The 27,890-nt window shown below is 49.1% G+C and overlaps 1 protein-coding gene across 5 annotated transcripts; it reads right to left on the bottom strand.

Moving 5' to 3' along the window:
• Positions 1-383: 383 nt before the first annotated feature.
• On the bottom strand, positions 384-27,709 carry LOC100496133. Of its 5 annotated transcripts, XM_031906375.1 has the most exons (14): positions 20,868-20,951; positions 18,773-18,800; positions 15,981-16,051; positions 15,305-15,414; positions 15,068-15,205; positions 8,025-8,130; positions 7,842-7,937; positions 7,488-7,523; positions 4,955-5,050; positions 3,453-3,506; positions 3,259-3,326; positions 2,741-2,833; positions 2,469-2,601; positions 384-1,690 (listed from the first exon to the last, which is right to left on the bottom strand). In XM_031906375.1, exons 2-14 carry the CDS (start codon positions 18,780-18,782, stop codon positions 1,595-1,597), a joined length of 1,107 nt encoding a protein of 368 aa, XP_031762235.1. In that variant the 5' UTR covers positions 18,783-18,800; positions 20,868-20,951; the 3' UTR covers positions 384-1,594. The 5 variants fall into 5 exon arrangements, with proteins under 5 accessions (XP_031762235.1, XP_031762232.1, XP_031762234.1 ...); XM_031906372.1 differs by lacking the exon at positions 20,868-20,951 and adding an exon at positions 27,673-27,709 and having other exon boundaries at positions 7,842-8,130; XM_031906374.1 differs by lacking the exon at positions 20,868-20,951 and adding an exon at positions 26,952-27,025 and having other exon boundaries at positions 7,842-8,130.
• Positions 27,710-27,890: the final 181 nt, after the last annotated feature.

Genomic DNA, 27,890 nt, shown 5'->3' with positions numbered 1-27,890 from the left:
AAATACCATAAAACTATGGCACATAGGGATTCCCTGTACTAAGCACAATTCAGCAGGAACAGCCCCTTAAGTTTGCCCATAGCCTGTACAGAGAGATACCATAAAACTATGGCACCTAGGGATTCCCCTGTACTAAAGCACAATTCAGCAAGAACAGCCCCCTAAGTTTGCTCATAGCCTGTACAGAGGAAATACCATAAAACTATGGCACATGGGGATTCCCCTGTACTAAGCACAATTCAGCAGGAACAGCCCCCTAAGTTTGCCCATAGCCTGTACAGAGAGATACCATAAAACTATGGCACATAGGGATTCCCCTGTACTAAGCACAATTCAGCAGGAACAGCCCCCTGTCTGGAGGATATAAATAAAAGAAGCTGATAATCATTTAAAGAAGTTTATTTCACAGGAGGGGGGGTCACAGAATCACATAAAAAAATTATCAAATATAAATGAATAAACATAATGAGGATCATACATGTGTATGTACTGACACCTTAGTCACATGACTAATGAACTGCACAGCAGAAGAGTCAGGGGGCACCAACCTGTGCAACTACAACTCCCCGCACCCCCCCAGTCATCCTGCCCCCTGCTATTTTCACTTGCCCACTGGCAACTACTTTATACACCAAGGAGTATTATACACAATGGATTTTACTACAGAGTAGTTAAATGAGACCTAAATCTTATAAAAAAATACAAATATTCTAGATATTTTTTAGACCTGAAACAGCCCCACGTGCCATTACCCCAAGGATATATTTACGGCTCAGAATAAAATTTTTTTTTTTTATATATATATATATAAAAGAGAAAAATATTGGGGATTATTTAATTAAAATCCGCCTCATACATTCAGATGGGTCGAGTAGGTACAGCAGTTCCCTCAGTGGGACCTTTATAGTTGATAATAAGTAGGAAAGGCAGATACAATGGGTTCCATGTTCCTGGTTCTGCTCCAAAAGGATTGGGCAACATTGAGTTCTGTGTATAGGCGCTCGCTTTACCACACTGCTGCAAGGCTGCATGGAAACTATGAATATATGTAAAACAATCTTTGTATCATCGGCTTTATAGTGTAAACGGATAACGAGATACAAATGCCTGAGTGATTAAGTGCAAGCTCTTGTGCTCATCGCCACCAAAAAGTGCAAGTGCAGACAGTTGTGGTTCCGCCGGTTCCTTTGCTCAGTGCTGGATCCACACAGCCGGTAAGAGTGGCCCAATGGGCTGAATTAGTGATAATAAAGGGTTAAGGATAGAGAGGACTAGTATTTAACCATTTGTGTTGTTACCCACTTCCCCCATTTTTCCCTCCCCCATTCCATTGCTGATAATAAATACCGGCCAAAGTGGCCAAATGGCTTCCGACCCTATTCCAGAATCAGAACAGATGTAGAAATGATCTTCTCAGACAAAGAAGCAGCACAGAGAGGAGAGTAACAATGAGCGGAACCGGTCGCCTTGGTCCCATGTTGATAAAGGAGGCTGTTCCTGCCTGACTTGCCCCCTAGAGACCCCGCAGCGATGGGGCCTATGGATATCCAGCTTGGCTTCCTCGGCTCCTTTAGGGGCGCCCAAGCCATGGAAGTCAATGGAACAGCTCAGCATTAGGGTCAGGGGTGCAGGAGCAGCCCATTGTGTGGAAGAAAGGCGCCATTCTGCTACGGAGCACGGTGAGGGTCACCTGAAAGGCAAGGAAGCCATTAGCAACGGCAGCAGGTGTCCCCCCCAAAGTCAAACATCCTCCCTCCATTTAATGGGACAAGGTCTTTGCTTAGTCCTACCCCCCAGTATAACCAAGCAGCACCCCATTTCCCGCCCATTTCCAATAAGCCCCACCCTTTTTGAAGTCCATCTGCCATTTTGCTACTTAGACCTAAACAAGGTACTGGTTAACTCATTACCAAAAGGGCCACATAGAAAGTCCCCCTCCCCCCCTGGGCACTAGTGGGGGTCCAGACACAGACTTTTCAATTGGTCTTCATTATTTATTATTTATAGTTTTTGAATTATTTGCCTTCTTCTGACTCTTTGCTGCTTTCAAATGGGGGTCACTGACCCCGGCAGCCAAACCCTATTGCTCTGTGAGGCTCCAGTTTAATGGTTATTGTTAAATTTTAGTGGTTATATTTCCATTCAGCCCCTCTCCTGTTCATATTCATTAGTCTTTCATTCACACCACACCCTGGTTGCTAAGGTCATTTGGACCCTAGCAACCACCTAGCTACTGAAACTCCCAACGGGAGAGCCGCTGAACAAAAACTGAAATAATTAAAAAACTACAAATAAAAAAAACCGAAGACCAATTGCAAATTGTCTCAGAACATTACTCTCTACATCATAGTACTGGACCATGGGGGGCTTCTGGATGTTACTTTACAGCCCAGTGTAAAAATAATGGGATCTATACTTCTGAACTGTGGGTAGAAATGGCACCCATGATACTCTATCCCAGCACCCACCTCTTCTTCGGTGCAGCACCGCAGCAGGTTGAAGAGCATTTGGCGGCTATTCAGCCTGAAGCCATTGATGGAGTAAATGAGATCCCCCTGGTTAAAGTCCCCGGCATCACTGGTGGGATTCCACTTCCTGACGCTGTAAAGATACAAATAAAGACAATTTCATTTATAGTGCAGGCAGGTAAGGGGGTATATATAGTGCAGGCAGGTAAGGGGGAATACATAGTGCAGGCAGGTGGGGGGGGGTATACATGTGCAGATGGCGGTTCCCTTACTATAAACATTCTCCAACATCAAAGTGTTTTTTCAGCTCCTCCGTGGACACAATCACTTTTTTCTTCTGGAAGGTATTTTTTTTCATACTCGCTCTGTAAAAGTCACATTTGGGGGGCACAGTTATAGCGACACATGGACACGGGGGGCCACAGAGCCGCTACCAACGCTGACAGATAATATTTATATGTGTAGCAAGGCATTGAGGGAACTGGGCAACTGGCTGCGTGGCTTTTCCTACATTGTTCTGAGAATGGGAACCAGCAGTGCAGAAATGGACAAACAGTTGCTGCATCTCATTTTTGCCCAATAAACTAAGAAATGGGGCTTATTTGCCAACGTAAGTGCAGTTACCCATAGCAGCCAATCAGATCTTTGCTCTAACTTGTAGCAGTTTGATGAGAAAACTAATTGCTGATTGGTTGCACTGGTGCAGTTTAGCAACACATTCATAAATTATCTCCACTGTGTGCCCCGGGGGTATTAGTGCCCCAGAGCTGTCAGCGGGGTAAGTACTTACCCTCGTATGGGTTTCCCCTGCTCCTGGTCACTGTCAGGCTCGCTGTTCTCCTGGGGGTCCGATTCGCTCTGTAGGGGCACAATATTGGGCTTATTATACACAGAACTGCCTGCGGGGCAGATGTAGAGGTGTAGTTACAGCCATGTTACCCCCCCAACCCCCAATGTACAACAAACAGGATACAATTTACTTACTGTGTCACTATCAGAATCCGACTGCGCCGCGCCGACTGCCTCCTTCCCTGAGCTCTATAGAGAAATAAATCCCTTACTATTAATGCCAACGAGTAATTACACAGAGCCAACAGAGCTCACAATCTGCAGAGGGGAATCTTAAAGGGATATTACACTGGCTGGTTATGGATTTAGTGAATCCTAAAGCACAATGCCCACAATTAGTTAGTGCTTAGGGTTAGTGGATTAAGGCTATTAGGGTTAGGGTTGGGGTTAGTGGATTAAGGTTATTAGGGTTAGGGTTGGGGTTAGGGTTAGTGGATTAAGGTTATTAGGGTTAGGGTTAGGGTTAGTGGATTAAGGCTATTAGGGTTAGAGTTGGGGTTAGGGTTAGTGGATTAAGGTTATTAGGGTTAGGGTTAGGGTTAGTGGATTAAGGTTATTAGGGTTAGGGTTGGGGTTAGGGTTAGTGGATTAAGGTTATTAGGGTTAGGGTTGGGGTTAGGGTTAGTGGATTAAGGTTATTAGGGTTAGGGTTGGGGTTAGGGTTAGTGGATTAAGGTTATTAGGGTTAGGGTTGGGGTTAGGGTTAGTGGATTAAGGTTATTAGGGTTAGAGTTGGGGTTAGGGTTAGTGGATTAAGGTTATTAGGGTTAGGGTTGGGGTTAGGGTTAGTGGATTAAGGTTATTAGGGTTAGGGTTGGGGTTAGGGTTAGTGGATTAAGGTTATTAGGGTTAGGAGTTGGGGTTAGGGTTAGTGGATTAAGGTTATTAGGGTTAGGGTTGGGGTTAGGGTTAGTTGGATTAAGGTTATTAGCGTTAGGAGTTTAGGTTGGGGTTAGGGTTAGTGGATTAAGGTTATTAGCGGTTAGAGTTGGGGGTTAGGGTTAGTGGATTAAGGTTATTAGGGTTAGGGTTGGGGTTAGGGTTAGTGGATTAAGGTTATTAGGGTTAGGGTTAGTGGATTAGGTTTAGGGTTAGAGTTGGGTTAGGTTAGTGGATTAAGGTTATTAGGGTTAGGGTTGGGGTTAGGGTTAGTGGATTAAGGTTATTAGGGTTAGAGTTGGGGTTAGGGTTAGTGGATTAAGGTTATTAGGGTTAGAGTTGGGTTAGGGTTAGTGGATTAAGTATTAGGGTTAGGGTTGGGGTTAGGGTAGTGGATAAGTTAGTTAGAGTTGGGGTTAGGGTTAGTGGATTAAGGTTAGGGTTAGGTTAGTGGATTAAGGTTATTAGGGTTAGAGTTGGGGTTAGGGTTAGTGGATTAATTATTAGGTTAGGGTTGGGTTAGGGTTTAGTGGATTAAGGTTATTAGGGTTAGAGTTGGGGTTAGGGTTAGTGGATTAAGGTTATTAGGGTTAGAGTTGGGGTTAGGGTTAGTGGATTAAGGTTATTAGGGTTAGGGTTGGGGTTAGGGTTAGTGGATTAAGGCTATTAGGGTTAGAATAAACTCTATGACAAATATATTTTTATAACAAGTATTAGTTGCCCTTTAGCATTTCCCAGTAAGCAAAATAAAAAGGTACCTGAAAGGCATTGGATAACATTGGCAATAGGGGTCCATACATGGGGCGCCCGAGGTTTCCTGGGTTGGTGTTTGAGCGATTGTTCCTGTGGCCGGTCTGGAAATATAGAATATAATAGTGTGAGTGAAAAGGATTATGGGTGTAGAAATGTCTTTATTGAGATATGGAAAAAGAGATTGCTACCCATAGCAATTCATTTACACTATAAACCCAGTGAGAAAGAGGGATGAATGGATATTGGGGAGTTGTATCAGGAGTCAGAACCAGCAGTGCAGGGAAGGGAAAGGGACAGACACAGTGACAGTTACACATAACTATAAACCCAGTGAGAATGAGGGATGAATGGATATTGGGGAGTTGTATCAGGAGTCAGAACCAGCAGTGCAGGGAAGGGAAAGGGACAGACACAGTGACAGTTACACATAACTATAAACCCAGTGAGAATGAGGAATGAATGGGTATTGGGGAGTTGTATCAGGAGTCAGAACCAGCAGTGCAGGGAAGGGAAAGGGACAGACACAGTGACAGTTACACATAACTATAAACCCAGTGAGAATGAGGGATGAATGGGTATTGGGGAGTTGTATCAGGAGTCAGAACCAGCAGTGCAGGGAAGGGAAAGGGACAGACACAGTGACAGTTACACATAACTATAAACCCAGTGAGAATGAGGAATGAATGGATATTGGGGAGTTGTATCAGGAGTCAGAACCAGCAGTGCAGGGAAGGGAAAGGGACAGACACAGTGACAGTTACACATAACTATAACCCAGTGAGAATGAGGAATGAATGGGTATTGGGGAGTTGTATCAGGAGTCAGAACCAGCAGTGCAGGGAAGGGAAAGGGACAGACACAGTGACAGTTACACATAACTATAAACCCAGTGAGAATGAGGAATGAATGGATATTGGGGAGTTGTATCAGGAGTCAGAACCAGCAGTGCAGAGAGGGGAAAGGGACAGACACAGTGACAGTTACACATAACTATAAACCCAGTGAGAATGAGGAATGAATGGATATTGGGGAGTTGTATCAGGAGTCAGAACCAGCAGTGCAGAGAAGGGAATTCCCCTTGAAAGTAATTAGGGTGGAGTTCCCCTTTATCACTGTACAATGAGGGTACATGGGGGGTACATGGGGGATTCATGGGGTACATGGAGGGTACATGGGGGGTTCATGGGGGGTACCATGGGGGTACATGGGGGGTTCATGGGGTACATGGGGGTACATGGGGGGTACATGGGGGGTACATGGGGGGTACATGGGGTACATGGGGGTTCATGGGGTACATGGGGGTACATGGGGGGTACATGGGGGGTACATGGGGGGTTCATGGGGTACATGGGGTGTTCATGGGGTACATGAGGGGTACATGGGGGGTTCATGGGGGTACATGGGGGTACATGGGGGGTTCATGGGGGTACATGGGGGTACATGGGGGTTCATGGGTTCATGGGGAGTACATGGGGGTACATGGGGGGTACATGGGGTACATGGGGTACATGGGGGGTACATGGGGGTACATGGGGGGTACATGGGGGGTTCATGGGGTACATGAGGGGTACATGGGGGTTCATGGGGTACATGGGGGTACATGGGTACATGGGGGGTACATTGGGGTACATGGGGGTACATGGGGTAACATGGGGGTACATGGGGGGTATATGAGGGGTACATGGGGGGTTGATGGGGTAAACATGGGGGGTACGAATTGGGGGGTTTCATGGGGTAATGAGGGGTAATAGGGGGTTGATGGGGTACATGGGGGTAACATGGGGGTACACTGGGGGTAAACAGGGGGGTACATGGGGGTACATGGGTACATGGGGTACATGGGGTACATGGGGTACATGGGGGTACATGGGGGTACATTGAAGGGGTACAATGGGGGTTTGATGGGGTACAATGGGGGGTTGGGGGTACATGGGGGGTACATGGGGGGTACATGGGGTACATGGGGTACATGGGGGGTACATGGGGGGTATATGAGGGGTACATGGGGGTTTGATGGGTACATGGGGGTATGGGGGGTACATGGGGGGTACATGGGGGTACATGGGGGGTACAATGGGGGTACATGGGGTACATGGGTACATGGGGGTACATGGGGTACATGGGGGGTACATGGGGGGTATAATGAGGGGTACACTGGGGGGTTGATGGGGTACATGGGGGGTAAACATGGGGGGTTCATGGGGTACATGGGGGGTACATGGGGGGTTGATGGGGTACATGGGGGGTACATGGGGGTACATGGGGGGTACATGGGGGGGTACAATGGGGGGTACATGGGGGTACATGCTTGGCTGGCTGTATAATGGAGGCAGTAGCACAGGTTGGGCCGGAACCTCCCTTTGTCCCCGTCAGCCTGTGACACAGAGGAATGAGGAAAGAGCTGCCGGTTCCATTGTGTCACTATTTCTATAAAGCAGAAAACACTGATCTGCCCCCCCTCCCCCCCCCCCGGCCGATGCTTTCTGGGCTCCAGACAAGGGCCAATGGGCTTAGAAAAGAGACTGCAATGCAACTTACCTTCCTCTGAGCGCTGGGGTAGGTGCATGGCCTCTCCTGCAACACAAACAGGTACAAAGCAATGAGCGAAGGCAGAACAGAACCTGATACCGGGACCAGAAGGCTATGGGGGTGGGGTAAAGACTGGAGGAATTTATTAATTGCCCCAAGTTACTGCCCAGTGATGTAGGTGCAATGCAGCCCTGAATCATGAATACAGCACCACTCAATGCAGGCAGCACTGTATTCATGGGAGACTGTCACACGGGAAACCCAGAAACCTGGCATTTTAAGTTCTGCCATTGCCCCCTGACCCAGAATAGGAAGCAGCCCCCCCCCCCAGAGCTTGGGAAGGTCAAGGCGTAGATACTGAACCTGCTTTACGGTGTGGCCCCGCGGGATGCTCTGCTTGTGTAACGGGGCCCATAGATCACACAGGTTGGGGCAACGTGCGGGGGGGTTTCTGGCTTCCTGCGCGGGAGACAAACAAGCAGCCGTAATACACAGGGAACATGGAATCTCTTCTTGCCCCAAATTGCCCCCAAGAGCAGGATTTACATTCTGGTTGGTCTCTGGCACAGGAGTTGAGAGGGAAGGTTCTTGGGGGTGATGTTCCCACAGTCGGGCCATTTTGAGGTGCTGGTACCAAGCTTCTATCTCCTCTCTGTGGGCAACAAACAGGGGTGGAATTAGAGAGGATGGGGCCCTATATTAGAGAGGATGGGGCCCCTATATTAGAGAGGATGGGGCCCTATATTAGAGAGGATGGGGCCCTATATTAGAGAGGATGGGGCCCTATATTAGAGAGGATGGGGCCATATATTAGAGAGGATGGGGCCCTATATTAGAGAGGATGGGGCCCTATATTAGAGAGGATGGGCCCTATATTAGAGAGGATGGGGCCCTATATTAGAGAGGATGGGGCCCTATATTAGAGAGGATGAGGCCCTATATTAGAGAGGATGGGCCCTATTATTAGAGAGGATGGGCCTATATTAGAGAGGATGGGGCCCTATATTAGAGAGGATGGGGCCCTATATTAGAGAGGATGGGCCCTATATTAGAGAGGAATGGGGCCTATATAGAGAGGAGGGCCCTATATTAGAGAGGATGGGGCCTATATTAGAGAGGATGGGGCCCTCTATTAGACGGAGGATGGGGCCCTATATTAGAGAGGATGGGGCCCCTATATTAGAGAGGATGGGGCCCTATATTAGAGAGGATGGGGCCCTATATTAGAGAGGATGAGGCCCCTATATTAGAGAGGATGGGCCCTATATTAGAGAGGAGGGCGCCTAGATTAGAGAGGATGGGGCCCCTATATTAGAGAGGATGGGGCCATAATATTAGAGAGGATGGGGCCCTATATTAGAGAGGATGGGCCCTATATTAGAGAGGGATGGGCCCTATATTAGAGAGGATGGGGCCCTATATTAGAGAGGATGGGGCCCTATATTAGAGAGGATGGGGCCCTATATTAGAGAGGATGAGGCCCTATATTAGAGAGGATGGGCCCCTATATAGAGAGGATGGGCCTATATTAGAGAGGATGGGGCCTATATTAGAGAGGATGGGGCCCTATATTAGAGAGGATGAGGCCCCTATATTAGAGAGGATGGGCCCCTATATTAGAGAGGATGGGGCCCTATATTAGAGAGGATGGGGCCCTATATTAGAGAGGATGGGGCCTATATTAGAGAGGATGGGGCCCCTATATTAGAGAGGATGGGCCTATATTAGAGAGGATGGGGCCCTATATTAGAGAGGATGAGGCCCTATATTGAAGGATGGGCTATATTAGAGAGGATGGGGCCCTATATTTGAGAGGATGGGGCCCTATATTAGAGAGGATGGGGCCCTATATTAGAGAGGATGGGCCCTTAGATTAGAGAGGATGAGGCCCCTATATTAGAGAGGATGGCCCCTATATTAGAGAGGATGGGGCCCTATATTAGAGAGGATGGGCCCCTATATTAGAGAGGATGGGGCCTTAGATTAGAGAGGATGAGGCCCCTATATTAGAGAGGATGGGGCCTATATTAGAGAGGATGGGGCCTATATTAGAGAGGATGGGGCCCTATATTAGAGAGGATGAGGCCCCTATATTAGAGAGGATGGGGCCCTATATTAGAGAGGATGGGGCCCTATATTAGAGAGGATGAGGCCCTATATAGAGAGGATGGGGGCCCTATATTAGAGAGGATGGGCCTAGATTAGAGAGGATGGGGCCCCTATATTAGAGAGGATGGGGCCTATATTAGAGAGGAATGGGCCTATATTAGAGAGGACTGGGCCCTATATTAGAGAGGATGGGGCCCTATAATCAGAGAGATGGGCCTATATTAGAGAGGATGGGGCCCTATATTAGAGAGGATGGGGCCCTATATTAGAGAGGATGAGGCCCCTATATAGAGAGGATGGGCCTAGAATTAAGAGGATGGGGCCCCTATATTAGAGAGGATGGGGCCCTATATTAGAGAGGATGAGGGCCCTATATTAGATGAGTATGTGTGCCTCTGATAGCGAGCATGGGGCCCCTATTTAGTATGAGGATGGGGCCCTAGATTAGAGAGGATGGGGCCCTATATTAGAGAGGATGGGGCCTAGAATTAGAGAGGAGAGGCCCCATATTAAGAAGAGGAGGGGCCCCTATATTAGAGAGGATGAGGCCCTATATTAGAGAGGATGGGGCCCTATATTAGAGAGGATGGGGCCCTATATTAGAGAGGAATGGGCCCTAGAATTAGAGAGGATGAGGCCCCTATATTAGAGAGGATGAGGCCCTATATTAGAGAGGATGGGGCCCTATATTAGAGAGGATGGGGCCCTATATTAGAGAGGATGGGGCCCTAGATTAGAGAGGATGGGGCCCTAAGATAGAGAGGATGGGGGGCCCTATATTAGAGAGGATGGGCCCCTATATTAGAGAGGATGGGGGCCCTATATTAGAGAGGATGGGGCCCTAGATTAGAGAGGATGGGCCCTAGATTAGAGAGGATGGGCCTCTATATTAGAGAGGAGGGGCCCTATATTAGAGAGGATGGGGCCCTAGATTAGAGAGGATGGGCCTAGATTAGAGAGGATGGGGCCCTAGATTAGAGAGGAATGGGGCCTAGATTAGAGAGGATGGGGCCCTAGATTAGAGAGGATGGGGCCCTATATTAGAGAGGATGGGGCCTATATTAGAGAGGATGGGGCCCTATATTAGAGAGGATGGGGCCTATATTAGAGAGGATGGGGCCCTATATTAGAGAGGATGGGGCCTTAGATTAGAGAGGATGAGGCCCTAATATTAGAGAGGATGGGGCCCTATATTAGAGAGGAATGGGCCCCTATATTAGAGAGGATGGGGCCTAATATTAGAGAGGATGGGGCCTATATTAGAGAGGATGAAGGCCCTAATTAGAGAGGATGGGCCCTAGGATTAGAGAGGATGGGGCCCTATATTAGAGAGGATGGGGCCTATATTAGAGAGGATGGGGCCCTATATTAGAGAGGATGGGGCCCTATATTAGAGAGGATGGGGCCCTATATTAGAGAGGATGGGCCTATATTAGAGAGGATGGGCCTATATTAGAGAGGATGGGCCCTATATTAGAGAGGATGGGGCCCTATATTAGAGAGGATGGGGCCCTATATTAGAGAGGATGGGGCCCTATATTAGAGAGGATGGGGCCCTATATTAGAGAGGATGAGGCCTATATTAGAGAGGATGAGGCCCCATATTAGAGAGGATGGGGCCCTATATTAGAGAGGAATGGGCCCTATTTTAGAGAGGATGGGGCCTAGATTAGAGAGGATGGGGCCCTAGATTAGAGAGGATGGGGCCCTATATTAGAGAGGATTGGGGCCCTATATTAGAGAGGATGGGCCCTAGATTAGAGAGGATGGGGCCCTAGATTAGAGAGGATGGGGCCCTATATTAGAGAGGATGAGGCCCTAGATTAGAGAGGATGGGCCTATATTAGAGAGGATGGGGCCCTATATTAGAGAGGATGGGCCTAGATTAGAGAGGATGGGGCCCTAGATTAGAGAGGATGGGCCCTAGATTAGGAGGAATAGATTAGAGAGGCCTATATTAGAGAGGAGGGGCCCTATATTAGAGAGGATGGGGCCCTATATTAGAGAGGATGGGGCCTATATTAGAGAGGAATGGCCTAGATTAGAGAGGATGGGGCCTAGATTAGAGAGGATGGGGCCCTAGATTTTGAGAGGATGGGCCTATATTAGAGAGGATGGGCCTATATAATGCAGAGGATGGGGCCCTAGATTAGAGAGGATGGGCCCTATATTAGAGAGGATGGGGCCTATATTAGAGAGGATGGGGCCCCTATATTAGAGAGGATGGGGCCCTATATTAGAGAGGATGGGGCCCTATATTAGAGAGGATGGGGCCCTATATTAGAGAGGATGGGGCCCTATATTAGAGAGGATGGGGCCTATATTAGAGAGGATGGGGCCCTATATTAGAGAGGATGGGGCCCTATATTAGAGAGGATGGGGCCTATATTAGAGAGGATGGGGCCCTAGATTAGAGAGGATGGGGCCCTATATTAGAGAGGATGGGGCCCTATATTAGAGAGGATGGGCCCTATATTAGAGAGGATGAGGCCCTATATTAGAGAGGATGGGGCCCTATATTAGAGAGGATGGGGCCCTATATTAGAGAGGATGGGGCCATATTAGAGAGGATGGGGCCTAAAGAATAGAGAGGATGAGGCCTCTATATTAGAGAGGATGGGGCCCTATATTAGAGAGGATGGGGCCCTATATTAAGAGAGGATGGGGCCCTATATTAGAGAGGATGGGCCCTATATTAGAGAGGATGGGGCCTAAGATTAGAGCGATGAGGCCCTATATTAGAGAGGATGGGGCCCTATATTAGAGAGGATGGGGCCCTATATTAGAGAGGATGGGGCCCTATATTTAGAGAGGATGGGGCCCTATATTAGAGAGGATGGGGCCCTATATTAGAGAGGATGGGGCCCTAGATTAGAGAGGATGAGGCCCTATATTAGAGAGGATGGGGCCTATATTAGAGAGGATGGGGCCCCTATATTAGAGAGGATGGGGCCCTATATTAGAGAGGATGGGGCCTAGATTAGAGAGGATGAGGCCCTATATTAGAGAGGATGGGGCCCTATATGAGAGGATGGGGCCCTATATTAGAGAGGATGGGGCCCTATATTAGAGAGGATGGGGCCCTAATATTAGAGAGGATGGGGCCCTATATTAGAGAGGATGGGGCCCTATATTAGAGAGGATGGGGCCCTATATTAGAGAGGATGGGGCCCTATATTAGAGAGGATGGGGCCCTAGATTAGAGAGGATGGGGCCCTATATTAGAGAGGATGGGGCCCTATATTAGAGAGGATGGGGCCCTAAGAATTAGAGAGGATGGGGCCCTATATTAGAGAGGATGGGGCCCTATATTAGAGAGGATGGGGCCCTATATAGAGAGGATGGGGCCCTTAGATTAGAGAGGATGGGGCCCTAGATTAGAGAGGATGGGGCCCTATATTAGAGAGGATGGGGCCCTATATTAGAGAGGATGGGGCCCCTATATTAGAGAGGATGGGGCCCTATATTAGAGAGGATGGGGCCCTATATTAGAGAGGATGGGGCCCTATATTAGAGAGGATGGGCCTAATTAGGAGGATGGGGCCCTATATTAGAGAGGATGGGGCCCTATATTAGAGAGGATGGGGCCCTATATTAGAGAGGATGGGGCCCTATATTAGAGAGGATGGGGCCCTATATTAGAGAGGATGGGGCCCTATATTAGAGAGGATGGGGCCCTATATTAGAGAGGATGGGGCCCCTATATTAGAGAGGATGGGGCCCTATATTAGAGAGGATGGGGCCCTATATTAGAGAGGATGGGCCCTATATTAGAGAGGATGGGGGCCCTTAGATTTAGAGAGGATGGGGCCCTTAAGATTAGAGAGGATGGGCCCTATATTAGAGAGGATGGGGCCCTATATTAGAGAGGATGGGCCCTATATTAGAGAGGATGGGGCCCTATATTAGAGAGGATGGGGCCCTATATTAGAGGGATGGGGCCCTATATTAGAGAGGATGGGGCCCTATATTAGAGAGGATGGGGCCTATATTAGAGAGGATGGGGCCCTAATATTAGAGAGGATGGGGCCCTATATTAGAGAGGATGGGGCCCTATATTAGAGAGGATGGGGCCTTATATTAGAGAGGATGGGGCCCTATATTAGAGAGGATGGGCCCATATATTAGAGAGGATGGGGCCCTATATTAGAGAGGATGGGCCCTATATTAGAGAGGATGGGCCCTATATTAGAGAGGATGGGGCCCCTATATTAGAGAGGATGGGGCCCTATATTAGAGAGGATGGGGCCCTAGGAGGATGGGGCCCTAATATTAGAGAGGATGGGGGCCCCTATATTAGAGAGGATGGGGCCCTAGATTAGGAAGATGGGGCCCTTAGATTAGAGAGGATGGGGCCCTATATTAGAGAGGATGGGGCCCTAGATTAAGAGGATGGGGGGCCTAATAGGGAGGATGGGGCATTATATTAGAGAGGATGGGGCCCTAGATTAGGGAGGATGGGGCCCTTAGATTAGAGAGGATGGGGCCCATATATTAGAGAGGATGGGGCCCCTAGATTAGGGAGGATGGGGCCTATATTAGAGAGGATGGGGCCATATATTAGAGAGGATGGGGCCCTAGATTAAGGAGGATGGGGCCCTATATTAGAGAGGATGGGCAATATTAGAGAGGATGGGCCCTATATTAGAGAGGATGGGGCCCTATATTAGAGAGGATGGGGCCCTATATTAGAGAGGATGGGGCCCTATATTAGAGAGGATGAGGCCCCTATATTAGAGAGGATGGGGCCCTATATTAGAGAGGATGGGGCCATAATTAGAGAGGATGGGCCTATATTAGAGAGGATGGGGCCTTATATTAGAGAGAGAGGCCCTATATTAAGAGAGGATGGGGCCTATATTAGAGAGGATGGGGCCCTATATTAGAGAGGAATGGGGCCCTATATTAGAGAGGATGGCCCTCATATTAGAGAGGATGGGGCCCTATATTAGAGAGGATGGGCCCTATATTAGAGAGGATGGGGCCCTATATTAGAGAGGATGGGCCCTATATTAGAGAGGATGGGGCCCTATATTAGAGAGGATGGGGCCATATATTAGAGAGGATGGGGCCCCTAGATTAGGGAGGATGGGGCCCTTAGATTAGAGAGGATGGGGCCCTATATTAGAGAGGATGGGGCCCTATATTAGAGAGGATGGGACCATATATTAGAGAGGATGGGGCCCCTATATTAGAGAGGATGGGGCCCTATATTAGAGAGGATGGGGCCATATATTAGAGAGGATGGGGCCCTAAATTAGAGAGGATGGGGCCCTATATTAGAGAGGATGGGGCCCCTAGATTAGGGAGGATGGGGCCCATAGGTATATAGCAAGCCTGGGCCCCACATCTGCAAACAATGAGTGTCCAATCTGTAGCCCCCCAACATCCTGGGGGTTACCTGTAGGTAAGTGATGAACCCCAGCATTTGGTTGGCTGCCCCTCCAATCAGAGCCCCCCGTAACCCCTCCGCTACTTACTGATCGTTGTTAATCAGATAATATTTCCGACATTTCGTCATAACGAGCAGCACATTGTCGGGGTCACACAGGTGCAGCATCAGGATGGGGGCGATATTGGCCGCGTCGCAGGATGGGCCCTTCATGATATCTTTGATCCTGGGGATAAAAGCACCAATCACAAGAGAGTACAGAGCTCGGCACTGGCCCAATCACGACAAGGAGCCCCGACAAACAGCCACATTGGGGGGTACTTACTCCCGGATGGGTATCACCCCCTTTCTCTTTCGTGTCCCGTCTGTCGCGTAATAAACCAGGTTACACTCGAACTCGGAATTCTTCCATAGGATAAAAAATCTCTCCTTCCACTGCGGAGACAGAGCCCCATTAACCAGATGCCCCCCGACATGAGCCCCAAATCCCCCCCAAACACAAAAATAATAGCAATTAAGCCACACCCTCATCATAAAATGGGCAGGGCCACAAGGACATCTACACCGGCCTTATGTAATACATATATAGGGGGTTAGTAACCCCTAGCAACCAATCAGCAGGTAGCATTTTATGGTTACCTGTTAAAAAGAAAATCTTATTGGTTGCTATGTTACTGCTCCTGGGCAAACGTAGGAACCTTATTGGCAACTTAAGTTGCTAGGGCTTGACTATCCTAACAACCAGGTCACCGATTGGAAGTCATAAGGGAAGATGAATAGGAGATGGCTGAAAGCAAATTAAGCAGGAAACTTCTCCCTGTCTATTTGTTTTTAGTTGCCGGGGTCAGCGACCCCCACTAACCAGTTTCAGGCTGGAAATAGGAACAATAACAATGTAAAATCCCAAGAATTGTTACTGTGTAAGTACCCGACTCCCAGCCCCTTGTGCCCCCCCCCCCCCCTACAGCTGTTTCGCACGACTTCGAGAAATATTTATTTACCATATTCAGGCGGAGGAAGAACATCTCAGGGGGGGATTTCATAGCAATTCCCTGGTGTAGGATTATTGGCTCTGAGAGAGAAACAGATTGTAAATAGATGCACCCCCAGCAGGGCAATATCTCCCCCACAGGGTATTATATATATATACCCTACTGCTACTATAGGCACCATCTCTCCCTACTATACCTGCTATCCCACAGCCCCAGTCCCTTCCCAGAGGCTATTATCCCCCCACTGCTACTATAGGCACCATCTCTCCCTACTATACCTGCTATCCCACAGCCCCAGTCCCTTCCCAGAGGCTATTATCCCACTGCTACTATAGGCACCTCTCTCCCTACTATACCTGCTATCGCCACAGCCCCAGTCCCTTCCGAAGGCTATTATCCCCACTGCTACTATAGGCACCATCTCTCCCTACTATACCTGCTATCCCACAGCACACCCCTTCCCAGAGGCTATTATCCCCACTGCTACTATAGGCACATCTCTCCCTACTATACCTGCTATCCACAGCCCCCAGTCCCTTCCCAGAGGCTATTATCCCCACTGCTACTATAGGCACCATCTCTCCCTACTATACCTGCTATCCCACAGCCCCAGTCCCTTCCCAGAGGCTATTATCCCCACTGCTACTATAGGCACCATCTCTCCCTACTATACCTGCTATCCCACAGCCCCAGTCCCTTCCCAGAGGCTATTATCCCCCCACTGCATACTATAGGCACCATCTCTCCCTACTATACTGCTATCCCACAGCCCCAGCCCTTCCCAGAGGCTATTATCCCCCCACTGCTACTATAGGCACCATCTCTCCCTACTATACCTGCTATCCCACAGCCCCAGTCCCTTCCAGAGGCTATTATCCCCCACTGCTTACTATAGGCACCATCTTCCCCTACTTTACCTGCTATCCCACAGCCCCAGTCCCTTCCCCAGAGGCTATTATCCCCCCACTGCTACTATAGGCACCATCTCTCCCTACTATACCTGCTATCCCACAGCCCCAGTCCCTTCCCAGAGGCTATTATCCCCCCCACTGCTACTATAGGCACCATCTCTCCCTACTATACCTGCTATCCCCACAGCCCCAGTCCCTTCCCAGAGGCTATTATCCCCCCACTGCTACTATAGGCACCATCTCTCCCTACTATACCTGCTATCCCACAGCCCCAGTCCCTTCCCAGAGGCTATTATCCCCCCACTGCTACTATAGGCACCATCTCTCCCTACTATACCTGCTATCCCACAGCCCCAGTCCCTTCCCAGAGGCTATTATCCCCCACTGCTACTATAGGCACCATCTCTCCCTACTATACTGCTATCCCACAGCCCCAGTCCCTTCCCAGAGGCTATTATCCCCCACTGCTACTATAGGCACCATCTCTCCCTACTATACCTGCTATCCCACAGCCCCAGTCCCTTCCCAGGGGCTATTATCCCCCCACTGCTACTATAGGCACCATCTCTCCCTACTATACCTGCTATCCCACAGCCCCAGTCCCTTCCCCAGAGGGCTATTATCCCCCCCACTGCTACTATAGGCACCATCTCTCCCTACTATACCCTGCTATCCCACAGCCCCAGTCCCTTCCCAGGGCTATTATCCCCCCACTGCTACTATAGGTCCCATCTCTCCCTACTATACCTGCTATCCCAACAGCCCCAGTCCCTTCCGCAGAGGCTATTATCCCCCCACTGCTACTATAGCACCATTCTCTCCCTACTATAACCTGCTTTCCCACAGCCCCAGTCCCTTCCCAGAGGCTATTATCCCCCCACTGCTACTATAGGCACCATCTCTCCCTACTATACCTGCTATCCCACAGCCCCCAGTCCCTTCCCAGAGGCTATTATCCCCCACTGCTACTTATTAAGGCACCATCTCTCCCTACTATACCTGCTATCCCACAGCCCCCAGTCCCTTCCCAGAGGCTATTATCCCCCCACTGCTACTATAGGCACCATCTCTCCCTACTATACCTGCTATCCCACAGCCCCAGTCCCTTCCCAGAGGCTATTATCCCCCCCACTGCTACTATAGGCACCATCTCTCCCTACTATACCTGCTATCCCACAGCCCCAGTCCCTTCCCAGAGGCTATTATCCCCCCACTGCTACTATAGGCACCATCTCTCCCTACTATACCTGCTATCCCCCAGCCCCAGTCCCTTCCCAGAGGCTATTATCCCCCCCACTGCTACTATAGGCACCATCTCTCCCTACTATACCTGCTATCCCACAGCCCCAGTCCCTTCCCAGAGGCTATTATCCCCCCCACTGCTACTATAGGCACCATCTTCTCCCTACTATACCTGCTATCCCACAGCCCCCAGTCCCTTCCCAGAGGCTATTATCCCCCCACTGCTACTATAGGCACCATCTCTCCTACTATACCTGCTATCCCACAGCCCCAGTCCCTTCCCAGAGGCTATTACCCCCCACTGCTACTATAGGCACCATCTCTCCCTACTATACCTGCTATCCCACAGCCCCAGTCCCTTCTCAGAGGCTATTATCCCACTGCTACTATAGGCACCATCTCTCCCTACTATACCTGCTATCCCACAGCCCCAGTCCCTTCCCAGAGGCTATTATCCCCCCCACTGCTACTATAGGCACCATCTCTCCCTACTATACCTGCTATCCCACAGCCCCAGTCCCTTCCCAGAGGCTATTATCCCCCCACTGCTACTATAGGCACCATCTCTCCCTACTATACCTGCTATCCCACAGCCCCAGTCCCTTCCCAGAGGCTATTATCCCCCCACTGTTACTGTTATTACTGTACCTGGCTGCATTGTTCACTTGTTTTGTTTCTGCAGGGAGAAAGTAGAATTAGAGTAACAGACATGTATGGCACACACAGGCAGCACAGGGCAGGCAGTACATACAGTGACACAATGCTGGCGCTACTCCTACTGTTTGAGCCCGAGGAGTGAACAGTACAGGGGGATTACAGCCTGAATCTGAGGTGTGAGCAATGCAGGGGGCCAGTTAATCTCAGTACTGATACCATTTAGAGCACAAAGGGAAGCAGTCACAGCAGCCAGACAGGTGGCCGTGGGCCGAAGTTGGACAGCACTGATCTAAGAATTTGAATTTCAAATCATTAATGGCATATTTCCCCTTCATGTAAATCCTAAGACTATTATAGAATGGCCTGTTTGTAACAGCTTTCTCATTGTTCTTCATTTCCTATTGGTTTAGAATATATTACAATTCCAGCTTTCAGATAGGGGTCACTGACCCCGGCAGCCAAAACCTATTGCTCTGTGAGGCTCCAGTTTTATTGTTATTGTTATTATTATTTTCTCCTTTATACCACTGCCTGGTTGCTAGGGTAATATAAGGCCCTAGCAACTGGCTGCTCAATTATCTGCAGACTACTAAAAGTTAATTTAAAGGTGAACAACAGACACAGTGACAGTTACACATAACTATAAACCCAGTGAGAATGAGGGATGAATGGGATATTGGGGAGTTGTATCAGGAGTCAGAACCAGCAGTGCAGGGAAGGGAAAGGGACAGACACAGTGACAGTTACACATAACTATAAACCCAGTGAGAATGAGGAATGAATGGTATTGGGGAGTTGTATCAGGAGTCAGAACCAGCAGTGCAGGGAAGGGAAAGGGACAGACACAGTGACAGTTACACATAACTATAAACCCAGTGAGAATGAGGAATGAATGGATATTGGGGAGTTGTATCAGGAGTCAGAACCAGCAGTGCAGAGAAGGGAAAGGGACAGACACAGTGACAGTTACACATAACTATAAACCCAGTGAGAATGAGGAATGAATGGATATTGGGGAGTTGTATCAGGAGTCAGAACCAGCAGTGCAGAGAAGGGAAAGGGACAGACACAGTGACAGTTACACATAACTATAAACCCAGTGAGAATGAGGAATGAATGGATATTGGGGAGTTGTATCAGGAGTCAGAACCAGCAGTGCAGGGAAGGGAAAGGGACAGACACAGTGACAGTTACACATAACTATAAACCCAGTGAGAATGAGGGAATGAATGGATATTGGGGAGTTGTATCAGGAGTCAGAACCAGCAGTGCAAAGAAGGGAAAGGGACAGACACAGTGACAGTTACACATAACTATAAACCCAGTGAGAATGAGGAATGAATGGATATTGGGGAGTTGTATCAGGAGTCAGAACCAGCAGTGCAGGGAAGGGAAAGGGACAGACACAGTGACAGTTACACATAACTATAAACCCAGTGAGAATGAGGAATGAATGGATATTGGGGAGTTGTATCAGGAGTCAGAACCAACAGTGCAGGGAAGGGAAAGGGACAGACACAGTGACAGTTACACATAACTATAAACCCAGTGAGAATGAGGAATGAATGGATATTGGGGAGTTGTATCAGGAGTCAGAACCAGCAGTGCAGGGAAGGGAAAGGGACAGACACAGTGACAGTTACACATAACTATAAACCCAGTGAGAATGAGGAATGAATGGATATTGGGGAGTTGTATCAGGAGTCAGAACCAGCAGTGCAGGGAAGGGAAAGGGACAGACACAGTGACAGTTACACATAACTATAAACCCAGTGAGAATGAGGAATGAATGGATATTGGGGAGTTGTATCAGGAGTCAGAACCAGCAGTGCAGAGAAGGGAAAGGGACAGACACAGTGACAGTTACACATAACTATAAACCCAGTGAGAATGAGGAATGAATGGATATTGGGGAGTTGTATCAGGAGTCAGAACCAGCAGTGCAGGGAAGGGAAAGGGACAGACACAGTGACAGTTACACATAACTATAAACCCAGTGAGAATGAGGAATGAATGGATATTGGGGAGTTGTATCAGGAGTCAGAACCAGCAGTGCAGGGAAGGGAAAGGAACAGACAGACAGTACCTGTGGGTTCCGGTACCATTGGAAGCTGGTGCCAGGGAGCAGCTCAGTTCCAGAGAACGCACGGTACCTACCTGGGAGGCAGACTGTGCCTATATCCTCTACCTATTTACCTATAACACCGTTGGCCCCGCCCCCTACCTGAGACAGCGCTGACGTGACATAAAAGGAAATCCCCAGAACAAAACATAAAAATCCCTAAAAATGGGACAAGGAAAAACCCAAATGCAGCCAGGTATTTGGGTAATGGGTGTATGTAAGGGTGCCTGTAGGGGTGTATGTAAGGGTGCCTGTAGGGGTGTATGTAAGGGTGCCTGTAGGGGTGTAAGTAAGGGTGCCTGTAGGGGTGTATGTAAAGGTGCCTGTAGGGGTGTAAGTAAGGGTGCCTGTAGGGGTGTAAGTAAGGGTGCCTGTAGGGGTGTATGTAAGGGTGCCTGTAGGGGTGTAAGTAAGGGTGCCTGTAGGGGTGTATGTAAAGGTGCCTGTAGGGGTGTATGTAAGGGTGCCTGTAGGGGTGTAAGTAAAGGGTGCCTGTAGGGTGTATGTAAAGGTGCCTGTAGGGGTGTAAGTAAGGGTGCCTGTAGGGGTGTATGTAAGGGTGCCTGTAGGGGTGTATGTAAGGGTGCCTGTAGGGGTGTATGTAAGGGTGCCTGTAGGGGTGTATGTAAGGGTGCCTGTAGGGGTGCCTGTAGGGGTGTATGTAAGGGTGCCTGTAGGGGTGTATGTAAGGGTGCCTGTAGGGGTGTATGTAAGGGTGCCTGTAGGGGTGTATGTAAGGGTGCCTGTAGGGGTGCCTGTAGGGGTGTATGTAAGGGTGCCTGTAGGGGTGTATATTGGGGTGTATGTAAGGGTGCCTGTAGGGGTGTATGTAAGGGTGCCAGTAGGGGTGTATATAGGGGTGTATGTAAGGGTGCCTGTAGGGGTGTATGTAAGGGTGCCTGTAGGGGTGTATGTAGGGTGTATGTAAGGGTGCCTGTAGGGGTGTATTTAAGGGTGTATGTAGGGGTGTATGTAAGGGTGCATGTAGGGGTGTATATAGGGGTGCCTGTAGGGGTGCCTGCACCCTATGCACCCAGCAATTCTTACCCTGACAAAATGGTCAATTTCTATGGGAAACAGGTCCCTTAGCAACCAAAGTTCAGGGAAAAGCATATAAAGGTTGCTATGCAGGCAATGGGAGTAGGGAAATACATGGCTGGGCTATGACACATCCTATGGGGGTGTAATAACAAGGGCAGGTATCTATGGCAAATAGCAGAGAAACACAGCAGGTTGCTATGGGCATACACTATAGTCAGGGACAGGCTGTACCCCCATACTGGGCTGTAACAGTTAGGCACAGATAGGGGCGGTGGGGCTATCAATGGGGGGTATTGGGGTAAAGGGACAGGGGTTCCCCTGAATGCTTCAGTTTTGCTGCCTATAAAGTGGGCGGGATTCAGAATTACCTGGTTGGTTGTTTATCAGTCCCATGACCCCCCACTAGTTTGTGGGCTCCCCAGGGTCTCTTTCTTCTAGAGTTACCCCCCTGCCTTCCAGCAATATGATTGGCGGGTTTGTACCACTGCGCCCTTACAGTGTAACCTACCTACCTGCAAGCTTCTGTGTAGCGGGGGCCAAAATACTGGCACCTTGTACTTGTGTTCATGGGGGGGGCCTTGTACGGGGCCCCAAAGTTCCTGATGGCGGCCCTGAATGTGTAGGCGGAATGCGTATAGGTCACAGCAGAGGAGAACGTGAGTTTCAGGCAACGATACAATGACATTCCAGGCAAACGCCGCTGCGCACAAAGTTGTCAAACGAGATCTTAAAAAATGTAAATATTTTCAAGAAAAATCCCCCCCTTTTGTCCCTTTTGTCCCTTTTGTCCCTTTTGTGCTGGGAAACCAGCCTGCCCGCAATTTACATAAATTGTTTATTTTGTTTCCTTTTAATCTTACATATTACGCGGAACAGCGTCGCCCCCTAGTGTTTTACCCTTGTGGCAGCAACAATAGTTACTGATACAGGAAGCTACACCGGGCGCTTGTCTGCTCAGTTCTATCATTGCTCTTTTTGGCAGAGGAGGGGGGTCTCTGCGATGATCACACAGGGAATACAAGTGATGAGTGAATTATTTCACCAGGCATGGTTTCGCTACAAAAAAATTCACCAAATGAAGAAAAAGTTGCGGTCGCTTTAAAAAAGTTGTGTGGTAGCCGCATTTCATGAATTGTCAGAAGCTTTACTGGTAAATGATTCAGGGATAACGCACGGCACATTGTACAGTTTTGGAAAACTAAGAACAAAATTAGTGGAACAGAGGAAACCGTGATAGAACTGCATGAAATCATTGAAAGCACATATTAACTAAATGCACAGCGCCACCTAGTGTCCATTTTGTATATCACATAGAGAAATGTTCCATGTATTCCAACGCCTCTCATAATTTTGAGTCACTGAACAGAGAGATAAGGGGGCCCAGCCTGAAGGCCAGTTAGGGGGGGATTTGGGGTGAGTGCTTATTTGTGCCCTGGGTACCCCTGGAACTATAGCGGGGTGACTGTTACCCCAATGTTTCTATATATCTGTAACCTTGTTATGGGCTAAGGGGGCCCAGCCTGAAGGCCAGTTAGGGGGGGATTTGGGGTGAGTGCTTATTTGTACCCTGGGTACCCCTGGAACTATAGCAGGGTGACTGTTACCCCAATGTTTCTATATATCTGTAACCTTGTTATGGGCTAAGGGGGCCCAGCCTGAAGGCCAGTTAGGGGGGGATTTGGGGTGAGTGCTTATTTGTGCCCTGGGTACCCCTGGAACTATAGTGGGGTGACTGTTACCCCCAATGTTTCTATATATCTGTAACCTTGTTATGGGCTAAGGGGGGCCCAGCCTGAAGGCCAGTTAGGGGGGGATTTGGGGTGAGTGCTTATTTGTGCCCTGGGTACCCCTGGAACTATAGTGGGGTGACTGTTACCCCAATGTTTCTATATATCTGTAACCTTGTTATGGGCTAAGGGGGCCCAGCCTGAAGGCCAGTTAGGGGGGGATTTGGGGTGAGTGGGTATTTGTGCCCTGGGTACCCCTGGAACTATAGCGGGGTGACTGTTACCCCAATGTTTCTATATATCTGTAACCTTGTTATGGGCTAAGGGGGCCCAGCCTGAAGGCCAGTTAGGGGGGGATTTGGGGTGAGTGCTTATTTGTGCCCTGGGTACCCCTGGAACTATAGCGGGGTGACTGTTACCCCAATGTTTCTATATATCTGTAACCTTGTTATGGGCTAAGGGGGCCCAGCCTGAAGGCCAGTTAGGGGGGGATTTGGGGTGAGTGCTTATTTGTGCCCTGGGTACCCCTGGAACTATAGCAGGGTGACTGTTACCCCAATGTTTCTATATATCTGTAACCTTGTTATGGGCTAAGGGGGCCCAGCCTGAAGGCCAGTTAGGGGGGGATTTGGGGTGAGTGCTTATTTGTGCCCTGGGTACCCCTGGAACTATAGCGGGGTGACTGTTACCCCAATGTTTCTATATATCTGTAACCTTGTTATGGGCTAAGGGGGCCCAGCCTGAAGGCCAGTTAGGGGGGGATTTGGGGTGAGTGCTTATTTGTGCCCTGGGTACCCCTGGAACTATAGCGGGGTGACTGTTACCCCAATGTTTCTATATATCTGTAACCTTGTTATGGGCTAAGGGGGCCCAGCCTGAAGGCCAGTTAGGGGGGGATTTGGGGTGAGTGCTTATTTGTGCCCTGGGTACCCCTGGAACTATAGCGGGGTGACTGTTACCCCAATGTTTCTATATATCTGTAACCTTGTTATGGGCTAAGGGGGCCCAGCCTGAAGGCCAGTTAGGGGGGGATTTGGGGAGTGTTTATTTGTGCCCAGGGTACCCCCACTGGTATAACTGGGGTGTTTGATACAGAAACCCTACTATAGTTTATATAAATACCCCGCTGTGCACAGGTTATATAGCAGATAATAGATAAGCTCTGTAGATGCCCATTGTATTCTACAGAGCTTATCTGTTATCTGCACAGCAGGGTATTTATATAAACTATAGTAGGGTTTCTGTAGCAAACACCCCAGCTGTACCAGTGCAGGAATGGCTGCCCCCGGGGCTACACAGCGGGGTATTTATATAAACTATAGTAGGGTTTCTGTAACAAACACCCCAGCTGTACCAGTGCAGGAATGGCTGCCCCCGGGGCTACACAGCGGGGTATTTATATAAACTATAGTAGGGTTTCTGTAGCAAACACCCCAGCTGTACCAGTGCAGGAATGGCTGCCCCCGGGGCTACACAGCGGGGTATTTATATAAACTATAGTAGGGTTTCTGTAGCAAACACCCCAGCTGTACCAGTGCAGGAATGGCTGCCCCCGGGGCTACACAGCGGGGTATTTATATAAACTATAGTAGGGTTTCTGTAGCAAACACCCCAGCTGTACCAGTGCAGGAATGGCTGCCCCCGGGGCTACACAGCGGGGTATTTATATAACTATAGTAGGGTTTCTGTAGCAAACACCCCAGCTGTACCAGTGCAGGAATGGCTGCCCCGGGGCTACACAGCGGGGGTATTTATATAAACTATAGTAGGGTTTCTGTAACAAACACCCCAGCTGTACCAGTGCAGGAATGGCTGCCCCTGGGGCTACACAGCGGGGTATTTATATAAACTATAGTAGGTTTCTGTAGCAAACCCCCAGCTGTACCAGTGCAGGAATGGCTGCCCCGGGGCTACACAGCGGGGTATTTATATAAACTATAGTAGGGTTTTTCTGTGCAAACACCAGCTGTACCAGTGCAGGAATGGCTGCCCCGGCTACACAGCGGGGTATTTATATAAACTATAGTAGGGTTTCTGTAGCAAACACCCCAGCTGTACCAGTGCAGGAATGGCTGCCCCCGGGGCTACACAGCGGGGTATTTATATAAACTATAGTAGGGTCTGTAGCAACAAACAACAGCTGTACCAGTGCAGGAATGGCTGCCCCCGGGGCTACACAGCGGGGTATTTATATAACTATAGTAGGGTTTCTGTAACAAACACCCAGCTGTACCAGTGCAGGATGGGGCTGCGGGGTAGGGCCTGTAGCAAACACCCAGGTACCAGTAATGGCGCACACAGCGGGGTATTTATATAAACTATAGTAGGGTTTTCTGTAGCAAACAACCCCAGCTGTACCAGTGCAGGAATGGCTGCCCCGGGCTACACAGCGGGGTATTTATATAAACTATAGTTAGGGTTTCTGGTAGCAAACACCCCAGCTGTACCAGTGCAGGGAATGGCTGCCCCCGGGGCTACACAGCCGGGGTATTTTAATAAACTATAGTAGGGTTTCTTAGCAAACAACCAGCTGTACCAGTGCAAGGAATGGCTGCCCCGGGGCTACACAGCCGGGTATTATATAAACTATAGTAGGGTTTCTGTAGCAAACACCCCAGCTGCTGTACCAGTGCAGGAATGGCTGCCCCGGGGCTACACAGCGGGGTATTTATATAAACTATAGTAGGGTTTCTGTAGCAAACACCCCAGCTGTACCAGTGCAGGAATGGCTGCCCCCGGGGCTACACAGCGGGGTATTTATATAAACTATAGTAAGGGTTTCTGTAGCAAACACCCCAGCTGTACCAGTGCAGGAATGGCTGCCCCCGGGGCTACACAGCGGGGTATTTATATAACTATAGTAGGGTTTCTGTAACAAACACCCCAGCTTGTACCCAGTGCAAGGAATGGCTGCCCCTGGGGCTACACAGCGGGGTATTTATATAAACTATAGTAGGGTTTCTGTAGCAAACACCCCAGCTGTACCAGTGCAGGAATGGCTGCCCCCGGGGCTACACAGCGGGGTATTTATATAAACTATAGTAGGGTTTCTGTAGCAAACACCCCAGCTGTACCAGTGCAGGAATGGCTGCCCCGGGGCTACACAGCGGGGTATTTATATAAACTATAGTAGGGTTTCTGTAGCAAACACCCCAGCTGTACCAGTGCAGGAATGGCTGCCCCCGGGGCTACACAGCGGGGTATTTATATAAACTATAGTAGGGTTTCTGTAGCAAACAAACCAGCTGTACCAGAAGCTCAGAGTAATATACAAACTCACCGCAATATGGAACACAGTGACAACAGGAAAAGCTACTGAGCAAAAACTCCCAATGCAGAAATGCAAACAAAGATACAAAACAAAAGCAACGTGACCTGGAGACCAACAATAGCACCTGAATCTCGTCTACAGGAATCATGTTGAAAATAAGTTTGTCTGTGGGATTACAAATTTACCCTGCGAACTGCTTGATGTAGTGCCCCCCCCACACTTTCTGTCACAGAAAAACCTGTTTGTTACAAAACCCATCAGTTAATAGAGCTTCTCCAGCAGAATCCTGCATTGTAATCTATTTTTCCCATGGGGCTAGCCACATCACTCCAACTTGCAGCACAGCAGTAAAGTGTGCCTGAGTCTGAGCTTTCAGCCAGCGCTACACATTAGAACTGCTCTCAGCTAACCTATTGTTTCTCCTACTCCCATGTAACTGGAGGAGTCCCAAGCCGGACTTGGATTTCTTACTATTGAGTGCTATTTTGATACCTACTGGGAGATGCTATCTTGCTCCCTTCCCATTGTTCTGCTGATCGGCTGCTGGGGGGGGGGATATCACTCCAACTTGCAGCGCAGCAGTAAAGTGTGCCTGAGTCTGAGCTTTCAGCCGGCGCTACACATTAGAACTGCTTTCAGCTAACCTATTGTTTCTCCTACTCCCATGTAACTGGAGGAGTCCCAAGCCGGACTTGGATTTCTTACTATTGAGTGCTATTCTGATACCTACTGGGAGCTGCTATCTTGCTCCCTTCCCATTGTTCTGCTGATCGGCTGCTGGGGGTGAGGGGGGGGGATATCACTCCAACTTGCAGCGCAGCAGTAAAGTGTGAGTGAAGTTTATCAGAGCACAGGTCACATGGCTGTGGCACCCTGGGAAAGGAAGAATATGGCTAGCCCCATGGGAAAAACAGATTACAATGCCGGATTCTGCTGGAGAACCTCTAT

Source organism: Xenopus tropicalis, chromosome 7 (assembly GCF_000004195.4).
Source record: "Xenopus tropicalis strain Nigerian chromosome 7, UCB_Xtro_10.0, whole genome shotgun sequence".
Taxonomy (NCBI): Eukaryota; Metazoa; Chordata; class Amphibia; order Anura; family Pipidae; genus Xenopus; species Xenopus tropicalis.
The sequence above is the reverse complement of the archived record's forward strand: the minus strand, read 5'-3'. Positions and strand labels throughout refer to the sequence as shown.